Raw genomic sequence first — 13472 nt, 5'->3', positions numbered from 1 at the left:
AGGCAACACAACCTACAACCTCAGCACATGCCAAGTAGAACTAAACAAGGATGGCAGGGAGTGAAGACACCCATCCAGCCTCTGTTCTCCCTGCAGGAAGGGGAACTTGATGGTGCCATGTGCTGATCAAATCACATAGTAGCTGCCAAGCAAGCAAGATAAAGAACAGATAATGTCTGCTGAGCTGGCAACTGTGGTGAAATCACTTTCCTCAGATGAACTTTGCTTACTGTAATACCTAAGCACGCCTCTATCTCAAAGCTACTCACCTCCAAGATATGACCACCCCTCACTGACCGCGTTGTTTACATTTTTTGTTGGCTATACCTTTAAAAGTAAAGCCATAACAGAAGTATGTATGACTAGAGTCACTTAAGCTCCATGTAGCAGTAAAGAAATAATAAATAAAGTTAGGAAGGGGAGAAGTTAGGGAAGACTCCATCATAACTACTGGGATCAGTCAATGGGCCGAACCGGTCTTATCCCCCATAGGGACACCTATCTGTTAAAGAACTATACTCTATGAATGCTTAACCCCAGCTGGCTTTTATTAGTGATTAGATTTTGTGTGTATACTATTTCATGCTTGTTCCTTCAGTCAGTGTACTATCTATGGCAATCTTAAACCTTAATCAGTCACAAATGTGTGTAATAAATTATCAGGCAAGATCTGTTTTGTGTGAGTTTCCAGAAACTTGCATAATTGATTTTACTAGTGAAGCTGTCACCATGAAAGCCTGAATAGGACAGGCTGAATCACAGTGTGCTCTGCAGCAGTCTGCAGCGAGCTCTGACATGCTGGTTCTGGCACAAGGGGCTCATCTTTTCTGGGACGTTGACAGACTACTTGAACATAAAGGATTGAGTAGAAAACCTCCCCCTTCATGTGGCATATGGGAAATAGCTACTTACTGTATGTCTCAGCTCTGTCTATGGGAATTCTGCGATCTGCAAATTGCAAGAATATGCAGAGCATAGAAGCTACACATCTGCTGTTACAGTTACGGTCATTTTCATCTCCTTATTCTGTTGCAGAGCAACATTACAGAATTTACCTCTGCAGGTAACGCAAAGGACTAATAGGATTCTTCCCCATAAGCTTTCTACTGTTTTACTCATCAGCACAGTATCATGGATTATATTTGTCTCCTTACTGTGAACCATTTATGAACCAATGTTTGCAAGCAGCAGAGATACCACAATAGCCCCATAACCATTAGTATAGGTATTTAGGTTATTCAGTGTAACATAGGTAGGTACACATATCAAAATCAAAGGTGTGTGAAATGTTAGACATGGTAAACAGGCTATTTCCCTTTCTGAATTATGTACCCATGTGCCTGGAAAAAAAAAAACAAACTGGCACTGAAGCGCTCAGAAATCTGACAATGGCAATCTACTTACTAGTTCTACTTGATATTATGAATTTTGTGCATTATGATAATTTTCACTTAGTCTTATTTGGAGACATGAGCTGAAAAATATTTTGTCTCAGTTGTTCACACTTGCAGTTGTAAGATGCTATAGACCAATTAAAAATAATTGTTGGAATGCTAGGACAAAGGGTATTAAAAAAAAAAAAGCAGGTGTCACAGGAAAGATTTATTGACGGTAGTCTGATAAAAGGGGTGAGAAACTCCTGAAAAGAACTGTTTAAAACAAAGACTTCAGAAATTACCTTGAAGTATCAGGAAAATAACCAAGCAGTCTTGCTTTTGGAAATAAGACTTGGAGGATAAGGAAAAAAAATACAAGAAGACTAATTCCACTACAGAGTGTGGCTGTTGTTTCTCCTTAGAGATGACACAGTACTCTCCTTAGACCTCACTGGCACCTTCCCCTGGAACAAGACAAAATTTCCCTACACTCTAAACCAAATGGTTGTAACCTTATTACCCATGCAATTCTTCTTGCATAAACCAGTTCTTCAGTTTCTCACTTTTTATTTTTAAAGATACAATGAGCACAAATAAGACGACAAAGCTTCTGACTACTTGTGTGCATTTATGACACAAATCGCTGCTCTCCATTCTTTTGTTTCACTCCTCTCTATAACTGTGTGCTTCCCAGAACTACATAGAACAATCCAGGGAACTGGTAAGGAATTCAGCCCATCTACTGTCCGAACAAATTGTCCTAAGCTGTTTATATAGTCAGCAGAGTGACAAATAGTCCCGTAGCATTTGACATCTGACTTTGTCTTTTGGGTGAAATGAATTACCTAAGAAACTGCCTCTTCCTCTTCATTGACTATAAATGGAGCACAGGGAGACCTCCTCAATGTATACTGTGCATACCTTTATGTATATCTCCTTGATTTACTACATCTGGTCAAATGAATCCAGATTTTCTGGTGTACTTGTTTCCATAATAAATACAGTATTTCATTGATTTGATTTATCTTCCGAGTTTCCTATCTCATTAAAATGCTGTTGAACTAACAGAAATGCTGATCAAATAACCTACAGCTTTGAACATGGTAGGTAAAGCTTTGGTATGAACACACTCTCTATATGTATATACACAATATATAATGTATTTACATATATGTTTCCTGAGAATTCTCCTATCAAAAACTAAAGGTAAACAGAATATTGCTTCTATTGTAATAAGGAGACTGCATAAGCACTCTGAGCAAAGAATATTACCTGGAGTAGTAAAGGAAGATCTACATCTAATTTCAAAGGAAGATATTAATTTCTACCTTCTATTATTATGAAGGAATTCTAAAAAACTTTTGAATTCAACCACCTTGTTCTTCCCATTTTTTGTCAGCAAAAACTGTATATGCTGTTCCTACTAACCTTGCCTTGGTTTAGCTCCTAGATACTTCTACTAATAATTCTCACAGAAGAATAAGTGACTGTTAAAAAAGTTTATTAGAAAACACTAGATGTTTTCTGGCCCATAGTTTATGTTGGCAATTTATTTTTTGTCTTGCTAATTGTCTATAATATTTATATGCTTATATATCCCCAGGTTTCACATTTCTCGGTCATAACCATTACCTTGTGCCTCCCATTTCATCATTAAGTAGGCCTGTTATTGTTCAACAATCCTGGCCAGAGAGCTCATCTTGCACTATACAGTTGCGTGCCCTCTCATAGTTTTCCTTCATCTTGATTACAGCTTTTTCAGTGATTTGTTCTTCCTTGAAACATGACTGTTCTCAGAAAACTGCGCTATTTTTACCAAACTGTCCTGTCTTCCCTTTGGGTTCCTTTAACAAACTAACATTTTTGTGCTTGTCATTGTCTAGAACAGCATGGTCTAATATTGATCCTCTAGTTTATTTACCTTCTAGTTTACTTACGAATGCAGTTGAATTGCTCCTTGGATCTTTTGCATGTAGACCTTTTGGGGAATTTATGAACAGTTGTCCAGGTTCAGCTACAAATATTTCAGCCTTATTTACATTCTATAGCTTTGCTTATGTTTCCTACCTTTCTCTTCTGTTACGCTAGATTTTCTTTTCTATTAATATTAATTCCAAGAATGGAATTCTTTAAGAACAGAGAATCATGGTGATAAATGAAGCAATAAAACATTCTACTACTTGCCCTAAGTTCTTCTTTCCTCTGTTTTGTTCGCATTTAGTATGTAGCATTTCAGGAGAAACTAATGGCAGGATTGTATGCTGGGTGTATGCATAATAGCTCATAAAGCTATATCCTCCCAATTGCCTTCATCAAACTGTTGCTTCTCAAATATTGGCAAACTATATAAGAAAAGGTGCTTTCTGTACACTTCTTGGGAAACTGTCAACTGCAGTGATTCCTAAACTTCTGAAATAACAGCATACCCTATGACACTCTTACAATCATAAATACATCAGACAATTGTAGAGATCACAACTTTTTAAAGCATTTAACCTGCTTGAGTGGACTACTTAACTTGAGCTCGTGATCCAACACTGTTCCATAACCTATTATAAGAGAGCCCAGCTTTGTTTTATGAATGTTAGGATCTAGCTCCTTGAATGAAACACTCCTCTGCAACTAGGGAGGACACCTCAGAAGGAAGTTTTGCATTTACAGTATTTACAAAAATTTAAAAATCTTCAAAGCAAAACTGGACAACTGTAACTCCCTAACATACATACAAGAAAAAAAATGCATAGCCTTGCTTTATATTACTACTAATCATGACTTCATTATTTCCCTATCAATTTGCTAATTCTGTCCTAGGCTAACATCTTACGTAAACTTTGATTGTGCCCAATCTATACTCATCAGCTTTTGTCTTCTCTGTCCTGGTATAGCATCCCAATCCCAGATCCCTATAGTCAGTGGATATTCTCTTCTAAATAAGTACCACAGCCAGTAACATGATTTGTGGTCCTGTTGTACCCATCTCAGGTACGGTTTTATAAAGATAACCTTTAGAATTTGGTAAGCACAGTTACATTTTGTGACTCTTGCTAAACCAGATTCACAACTTCTAATGACTGGACTGTTAACTATTGGCAAGTTGTTTAATCAACATGCCATTTGGTACTAATCAGGTATCTTGGAGTAATCTAACTATGTCACTGTGATGGTCCTTTGTGATCAAATCTACAATTATCACAGGTTTATTGGGAGAGAAAGGGAGGCACACAGCAGACAAAAATAAGAGAATAAGAAAAAAGACAACAACTGCAGAAATAGACTTCCATAAACTGTTTTCAATTAAATATCTGTATTTTACTGTCTCATTTTCTGATGTCCTGAATAAATGATTGCATTTTTCCTAGCATTAAATGTTAAACATTACACTTTTCACCCCTTTTCAATACCAAGATATTTTCCACTTTCCAAGATTTATTAGCAATACACGTTACTGATTCACATAACTCCCCTGCTATTTCCCTGAAGACTCCTAGCTGCAAGCTTCAAGAATCCTTGAAGATTCCATCAAAGCTCTGTGAGAATCCTGCCTGCAAGTTTCCTGGATTCTTGAGAAACTGTGCATTACATGCTTTCAAAAGACAACTTTTCTGAGGAACGTTAAGAAAAGTCTTGAACTACACATCTGTCGTGGTTTAACCCCAGCCAGCACTAAAAACCACACAGCAGCTCGCTCACTCCCCACTCCAAGCCCCAGAGAGATGGGGAGGAGAACTGGGGAAAAGGTAAAACTCAAGGGTTGAGATAAGAACAGTTTAATAATGAAAATAAAATATAACAACAACAACTGTAATGGGAAGGAGAGAAGGGAATGAAATCCAAAAGGAAAAAAAACCAATACAAGTGACAATACAGTTGCTCACCACCCACTGACTGATGCCCAGCCAACCCCCAAGCAGTGATCAGCAGACCCCAGCCAACTGCCCCCAGTTTATATGCTCAGTGTGACATCCTGGGTATGGAACATCCCTTTGGCTAGTCTGGGTCAGCTGTCCTGGCTGTGTGCCCTCCCAATTTCTTGTGCCCCTCCAGCCTTCTTGCTGGCAGGGCCTGAGAAACTAGAGTCCTTGACTTGGTATAAACATTACCTAGCAACAATTAAAAAAAATCTGTATGTTATCAGCATCATTCTCACACCAAATCCAAAACATAGCACTGCACCAGCTACTAAGAAAATTAACTCTGTCCCAGCCTAAACCAGGAAAACATCTCTCTACAAATCATTTCTGAAAAATGTTTCAGAATCAGTATATTGTATTAAAAGCTGTTTTCAAAAAGCAGATTTAGAAAAGCTGCTTCAATAAGCAACTTGCATACCCCCCAGTGATTTTTTTTTTTTTTTTTTTTTTTAAACTCAGCAACTTGTGGTAATCTTTAACTTGATAGTAAAACCCCCAAGCTAAAAATATTGCTAACTTCTAAATATTATCTCCATATCTTTGCAGCTCCGTAAACAGCAAATAATACTATTGTGGTGTAACATTGCAATTAATATATATCTGCTATCCTTGGCTCCTAGGACATCCCTACCATTAATAGGTATAAGAGTGATGACTTCAAAATCCTGCCAAAATTCCAAATTCAGTAATTGTACTCTCCCTACTTAAATTTTCACTGCAGTTGTAATTAGTTAATGTATTCTTCAGCTCCTATGCAGAATTACATAGCGATGTTCTGCACATTTAAAACCTTTGCTCCGTTCCACCTTAGCAGTTCTTGTACATCAAGGGAGAGATCATGTCTTTTAAGCCATAGCCCAGGAAAGCTGTCAGCACCTGTTGTGATTTTGCTTGTTCTGCATATGGAGAGCAATCCACTCAATCCATTAGGCAGGGGAAGATTACTCCCCTGGTGTGTCAGGCCTTCCCAACAGCTCAGCGGCAAAGAAACTGTTTCCAACTTGCTTCAATTTTTGTACTTTTAACAATTTGCATATACTTTGTCTATTTCTGCCCGTTTTGTCAATTTAGTTTGTCAGCTCTGCTGCCCAAGTGCATGCCTACCTCTATGTTGTTTTAACAATCGACTCAGAAATAGTAATTCTGAGTGCTGGAATCAAAACAGCCATATATTTAATATAAGAAATTAATAGTAGGCAAGCTGACAGCTATCTTACCAGTCTTTTAACATAACTGATAGACCTTCTATAATTCATGAAGGTTTTATGTGCTTTGAAAGGTATATATTGTTACTTTCACTGAAGACAGCATTAAATTCAATACACATTTGCAACTTTTCTGCGGCACAACAGAAAAGATTAATTATACCAGTTCTTACCTGTTTTGCAAACACACATTGGATTTCCATCAACTTGTGCTAAGCAGGTTGAATTGTTTATGCATGGATTGTAAGGCAGCTCACACGGACTGAAGCGCTGATGGCAGAAGTCACCAGTATAAAATGGAGGACAAATGCATACAAACTGTCCCTGCTTAACAGATTCGTAACAGGTGGCTCCATTCAAGCATGGTTCAGAATCACATTCATTAATATCTTCACTGCAGTCGGGCCCTGTCCACCCTGCTGTACAAGTGCATCTGAAAAGAAAAAAAGAAAGCAAGCTGACATGGTGGCAGAATGAAAATCAACAAACTAGCCAAGTCAGTTGCACTATTTCTATTAAAAAAAAAAAGTCAAAATATTTTTTCTGCCAATTGTAATCAAGACTGCACTAGGAATAAAAGTTACATTCGGGTTCTTCTCCCCCAGTTTGTTTGAGCAAATGTAAAATTACTTATTTTAAAACACAGGATTTACCCACTGGGAGAACCACCTAGTTAATGCTGGCAAAATCATCTACGGAACTTCTCTAAGCTGAAACAGCATCAAAAGTTATCAAACATTGAATGTAAATTTCTTTACGCTTTAGGATTAAAAATATGTCTTCTCATATGTATGAAAGTACTAAGTAGGTACTTCAGTGTTTGGAATGAAAAGCACCATGTAGCATTCAGTACACTCTTAGGAAAAGAGGGTAGGTGGTCAAAGGCACTACAAATGATAGAGGAATCCTCTTTTCTTTATGTTCTGTCTCTTCTTTGGATGCTTTTGTGAAGACCTGTTATTGATCTCACAGAAAAAAAACCTTGGACCATAACCTACATTACATCTGGTTGTAAAGAAATCTGTCTTCATGAATTAGATAAATATTTTTATTTACAACATGAATACAGTAAGGTTCAAAAAATGCAAATAAATATTTGCTAATTATATCAAAGTTTGCAGAGAAAAAATACCTCATTAGCTGCAATACAAGAAGGCTATACGTGCTTTAAAAGGCATACATTCTTGTTACATGTTTTATTTAATTCTGTCCTCATTGAAAATATTTGCAACTAATTTTCAGGACACCAGAAAATATAAAAGATTAAATATTCCAGCTCTTACCTGTTTTGACTGATATTGATTTCAGGTATTAAACTATTCATATATAGTTTCATAGTTCTAAATTGATAAAAGGAAGTGTTCTTAGATAATAAACAGGTCATTCAATGGAGAATCAATTAGGCAGTTCTATAAGGCATGGGTATTGCTTGCCTTTTGTGTGGCAAACTAGGCCCCTTTAAAACAAACAGCATTTTCTGTGGAATTTTTAATGTTCTGCGTGATTGGTTTGTGGGGTATAATTTCCATGTCACATGAAATTAAATAGGAATTACTACCTTTATAATTTGAAAGTCCTGAGTATTTTAGCAATAAGGATTAAAAAAATCAGGTTACTGTTTGTTTTTCATGGGAAGAAAAATAGTTGTAACTGTCAAAAGGCATTCTTTAACTATGGAAAAAACCTCACAACCTATTTCAGGACTCAGTTATAGCACCCAAACCACATTTTTGGAAACATGGTTACACATAAATGTTTTGTTTGTTGTGAGTAACAGAGTAACCTGCTTTTGCTATACATGGTAGCATCAATTTGATACCTAGAGGGAACATCCACTGAATAACACTGAATTACAGGGTACCCACAGCTCAGCACTTCGTTTAATTTTCTCCTAAGTAGTCACTGTATGAAAGTATGAGCCTCTGTTACAAATGAAGTATCTCTGAATCACTGACACTGGACAATCAGTTGCGAGAAAAACTTTGGGGGGCAGGGGGAAAGCTAAAAATATTCTCTTTTGTTGAAAATAATCTGACTGGCTGTTGAAATGATACTTTAATTTTACATAATAAAAGCTTGTATTATAGAGTAGAATAATTCATAACATCTTCAAAAAGAAGAAGAATACTCTAGCAAGGAACCATGCATTGCCACATGTAATGAGAGAAACAAGATTTAAGCTGATAAAAGAATTCTTAATATTTCCCTTCTAGAATCCATAGAAATATTTGCTTTTAAATAACCAAATCCAAGTATTTTCATTGATAATACAAATTAATGCATGACTCTCTTCTCTATTCATTTGAATAATATAAGCCCCATGCTTTGATTGTGACATGTGTAGAACTCCAACACATATAGATCAACTTCCGTAAGTATTAACTGCTGACTTTCCGTAGAGCTCTCCATAGATTTAAGAGCTTCCCATACACACGCAAACAAAAGTAGAGGATAATTAGAGGATAATTAAAATATACAATATAAATTATATCCATAGTTTTGTATTTTACTATCTGTTTAAACATTAAAACCAAAGTTAAAAATTGCAAGCTACAGTCATGAATGGTACCCAGAAAACCCAATATTAATGCTGTAAGTTCTATCTGAACACAAGTTAAAAGTATTAAATTATTTGGTTCTCACCCGCTTGAAAACTGTTTATTTCTCACATTGCAGTGAAATATATCGGTATCACCTGCCTTACATTCTACTTTCACAAGTTTTAAGGAATCAAGTAACAGGGAAGAGTCTTAAGAATCCATGAATGGATGATGTTGGAAAAAGCCTCTGAGGCTCATCTAGTTCCCCCTGCTCAAAACAGGATCAGCCAGAGTTTTCTCAGAACAGCATTTAGCCTGCTTTTGAATATCTCCAAAGATGGAGACTCCACAACCTCTCTGAGCAACCTGCTCCAGCACCTGGCCATCCCCACAGTTTAAAAAAACAAAACAAAAAAACCAAACAACATTTTCTTATCTTAAAGGGGAATTTCATGTATTTTCAGGTTTTGCCCACCACCTCTTGTCCTGTGACTAGACACCATTGAGAAGAGTCTGCCCCATCTTTTTCACTCCCTTCCATCAGTTACTTACACACATTGGCAAGCGCTACTCTCAGCCAAAGCCAGTTTTCCAGCATGCTAACTGGGACAGCAGCCTACTCTGAATCTTAAAGAATTCTAAAGTGACTTTCTATCAATTAAAAAGAATCCTATTGGTGGGCTCATTCCAACAAAACTCAGCTAGCTCTGGAAAAATGCCAAAGATTGACAAAAGCAGTAAGTCAGATGATTATACCAGAACAGAACAAAATTCAGGTGACATTTTTTGCTTTCAGACATCTTACATCAGAAAAATAGAAGAAATCTTTTCAGTCCTCTGTATTTTGTACCAAGGTTTCATAAAACATCAGTCAAAGCACTTGCCTTTGCCACAAATACAGGTGTTTCTACAGGAAAAAATGCATTATTCAGGATGCAATAGAACTGTTTTTTCCTTGGTGGTTTGGTCAAAGCAACAGGAAACCACAACTGAACCCTCACATATAGTGTGCCCATCATTCACCTGACTCCCAAACAGGATCCTGATGAGAAATGGCAAGATGTCCAGTGAAGTTTAGGTCAGCTTGTCAGGTATAAAATACACACAATGACGGTCCATTCAACGGTAAGAGTTTGTGCTGTCTAGTGCATTCAGTCAAATCAACTAACAGCCTGAAAAATTGCAGTGCTCAGTGATGAATTAATTCCTTGTAAGCTAGATGCTATTGGACTATCTGAAGCAGTCAAACGAAGTCACTTTCAATACACACAGAGCTTTAAATTTAGAGTAATACAAACCACAAAGCTCCAAAGACATACACTTCCAGTCACCACAGAGGCTTCAAGTACTCACTTTCCTCTTTCCTACCACAAATATCTTTCTTCTTTTACTCTCTGAAATCTTAACGCATTCTTTGCTCCTCAAAAAGCTATCTGACCCATTTTACATACTCCACCAGCTTTTACCTGCAAAAGCTATGCTATAAGTTTATCTCTGGTGTTCTTCTGGTGCTACTAGTTCGTTAGTCTTATATGTCACTTCTAGATGTTCACCTCAAATTTCTACCCATATCACTCCTCTAATTCACCTGAGCCTCATTACCATCTTCCATTATTCCTTCTCTACTTTCTTCCTAGAACTCTCCATTTGTAACCAATCAAATGTGACACCAATTAACTAATTAGAGAGGTCAAGACTGGTGGCAGCCTGGGCTGCAGTGTTCATGCCCTGATACAATTCACAACTTGAAGGATATGGGCCAGCTGACAAGCAGAGTCAGGACCCTGAATTTCAGGAGAGTCAACTTTCAGTTTTTAAGGAATTAGCAGATGGGACCCCCTAGGCCAGGGGTCCTCAAACTTTTTAACCAGGGGGCCGGCTCACGGATAAAGTGGCAGGCAGTCATCTGCGGCTGCTTGGTTTCCCCCCCCAACCCCTGGTGGGGGGGGGACGGACACACGGGTGGTTCTGTAAATACCGGGGGCCAGATTGAGGACCCTGGGGCGCCGTATCTGGCCCATGGGCTGTAGTTTGAGGACCTCTGCCCTAGAAAATAGCCCTCAGGATTCAGAGGAATTGAACAGAGCTAGCAGCTCTTAAGGCCATTTTTCTTAGAGCAAAATTTCCACATGTAAGCAATCAGGCAAGGAGCAGAGATCAGCATGGCACAGTAGGGACCTCCTGGACAAACTGAACTGTAAGAAATTCACAGGCAACGGAACAAGGACCATGTATCCTAGGAATTATACAGGATGCTGCCTGGATGTGTAGCAATGGGATTAGGAAAGCTAAGGCACAGAGCTCAGTTTGGCAAGGGATGCAGTGAATAACAAGGGCTTTTACAGGTATGTTGGCCAGAACAGGAGATTAATGAAAATTTACCTCTGCGATTAAGTAAGACAGGAGAACTAGTGACAAACCAACTCAAAGGTTGAGGTAGTAAACAAATTTTAGCCTCAGTTTTCATTGCTTATCTCTCCTCCCACATTTCTCAAGCCCCTGGACCTCATGGTAGGGACTGGGGGAATTAAGTCCTTCCAGATCTAGGAGGAGGTCAGATCTGAGATGACCTGAGGAACCTGAACATACCTAAGTCCATGGGGCTCAATGAGATACACTCCAGGGTCCTGAGGCAATTGGCTGATGCAGTTTCCAAGGCACCATCCATAGCTGAAAAGTCATGGCAGTCAGGCAAAGACCCCGGTGACTGGAAAAAGGGAAACAGCATGCCCATTTTTAGAAAGGGTAGAAGGGAGGACCCTGGGAGTTACCATCCAGTCAGCTTCACCTCTGTGCCTGGGAAGATCATGGAATATACCTTCCTGTAAGCTATGTTAAAACATATGGAAGACAGGGAGGCGATCAAAGACAGCCAGTATGGCTTCACAAAAGGCAAATCATGCCTGACTAAACCAGTGGCCCTCTACAATGGAATAAATGCATGAGTGGACAAGAGAAGAGCTACATATGTCATCTACTTTGAATTCTGTAAGGCCTCGGATAAAGTCCCACACAACATGCTTGCTGCTAAATTGGAGAGACACTGGTTTCATGGAAGGACTATTAGATGGATAAGGAACTGGCTGGATGGCTGTGTCCAAAGAGGCTCAATTCAATGGCTCAACGTTCAAACGGAGATCAGTAACAAGCGTGTCCCTCAGGGGTCTGCACTGGGAACAACACTACTTAGTATCTTCATCAATCACATGAACAGTGGAAATGAGTGCACCCTCAGCAAGTTTACACGTGACGCTAAGCTCAGTGTTGCAGCTGATACACTTGAAGGAAGGGATGCCATCCACAGAGACCTTGACAGGCTCCAGAACTGGGCCCATGTGAACCTCATTATGTCCAAGAAGGCCAAGTACAAAGTCTGACTCCTAGATCAGCACAATCAACAGTACTAATATCAGCTGAGGGATAAATGGACTGACAGCAGCCTTGTGGAGAAGGACTTGAGGATGGTGGTGGAAAAACTGGACATAAGCCATCAATGTGCACTTGCAGCCCAGAAAGCCAATTGTGTCCTGGGCTGCATAAAAAGCAGCAAAGCCCACAGGAGCCTCTACCAGGCTCTCATGAGACACCAACTCGAGCACTACACTCAGCTCTGGGTTCCCCAGTATAAGAAAGGCAGGGACCTGTTAGAGCAAGTCCAGGGGACAGTCACAATAATAACCTGTGGAGAAAGGCTGACAGAGTTGGGGTTGCTCAGTCTGGAGAAGAGAAGGCTGACTTAATTGTGTCTTTCAATAATTAAAAGAAGCCTATAAGAAAGATGGAGAGAGACTTCTTAACATGGACTGTAGTGACAAGATGAGGGACAACAGTTTTTAATTGAAAATGGGTAGATTCAGATTGGACATAAGGAAGACATTTTTTACAGTAAGGGTGGTGAGACACTGCAACAGTTTGCCCAAAGAAGTTGTGGATGCCCTATCACTGCAAGTGTTCCCAAGTCAGGCTGGATGAAACTTCAAGCATCTTGATCTGATGAAACATCTCCATGCCCCATCATGGGGGGTTGGACTAGATGATCATTAAAGGTGCCTTCCAATCCAAACCATTTTATCATTCTATGACTTCTGCCACTGCCAGCATAAGGCCCTCAGCTGCGCACTGACCTAGCTGCACAGGGGCTCAGCCTCACCAGGCCTGAGCTGGGTGTCACTGGTTTAACCCTTACGCCAGGGCCAGCAACTGCTGCTCCCCTGCTCCAGCTTCAGTTCTGGGGGTTGCCTTTCTAGTAGGGGGTGACACCACCCCCCCCGCCACCGGCAGTCACTGCCTGACAAACCACAGCCCTTTGCATTGGGAGGGCTGGAGGCCACAGCCAGGCTGCAGGACAGGGAAATGCCCAAGACTGAGGATGAAACTAGTTGCTCAATATGTTCCGGATTGCAAAAGTAGTATTAGTTTTTACTCTGCCTTTTTTTTTTT

The 13472-nt window shown here is 39.3% G+C and overlaps 1 protein-coding gene across 1 annotated transcript in view; it reads right to left on the bottom strand.

Annotated features, from left to right (window-relative positions):
* EYS (eyes shut homolog) overlaps window positions 1–13472 on the bottom strand; it is an 872029-nt gene that overhangs the window by 516828 nt on the left and 341729 nt on the right. The window contains exon 22 of the mRNA XM_056343434.1: window positions 6666–6925. Coding sequence (XP_056199409.1) covers window positions 6666–6925 — 260 coding nt within the window. The remainder of the gene's footprint in view (window positions 1–6665; window positions 6926–13472) is intronic.

The sequence above is a fragment of the Falco biarmicus genome, chromosome 6 (assembly GCF_023638135.1).
Source record: "Falco biarmicus isolate bFalBia1 chromosome 6, bFalBia1.pri, whole genome shotgun sequence".
Classification (NCBI taxonomy): Eukaryota; Metazoa; Chordata; class Aves; order Falconiformes; family Falconidae; genus Falco; species Falco biarmicus.
This window is presented reverse-complemented; position numbering and strand designations above follow the sequence as displayed.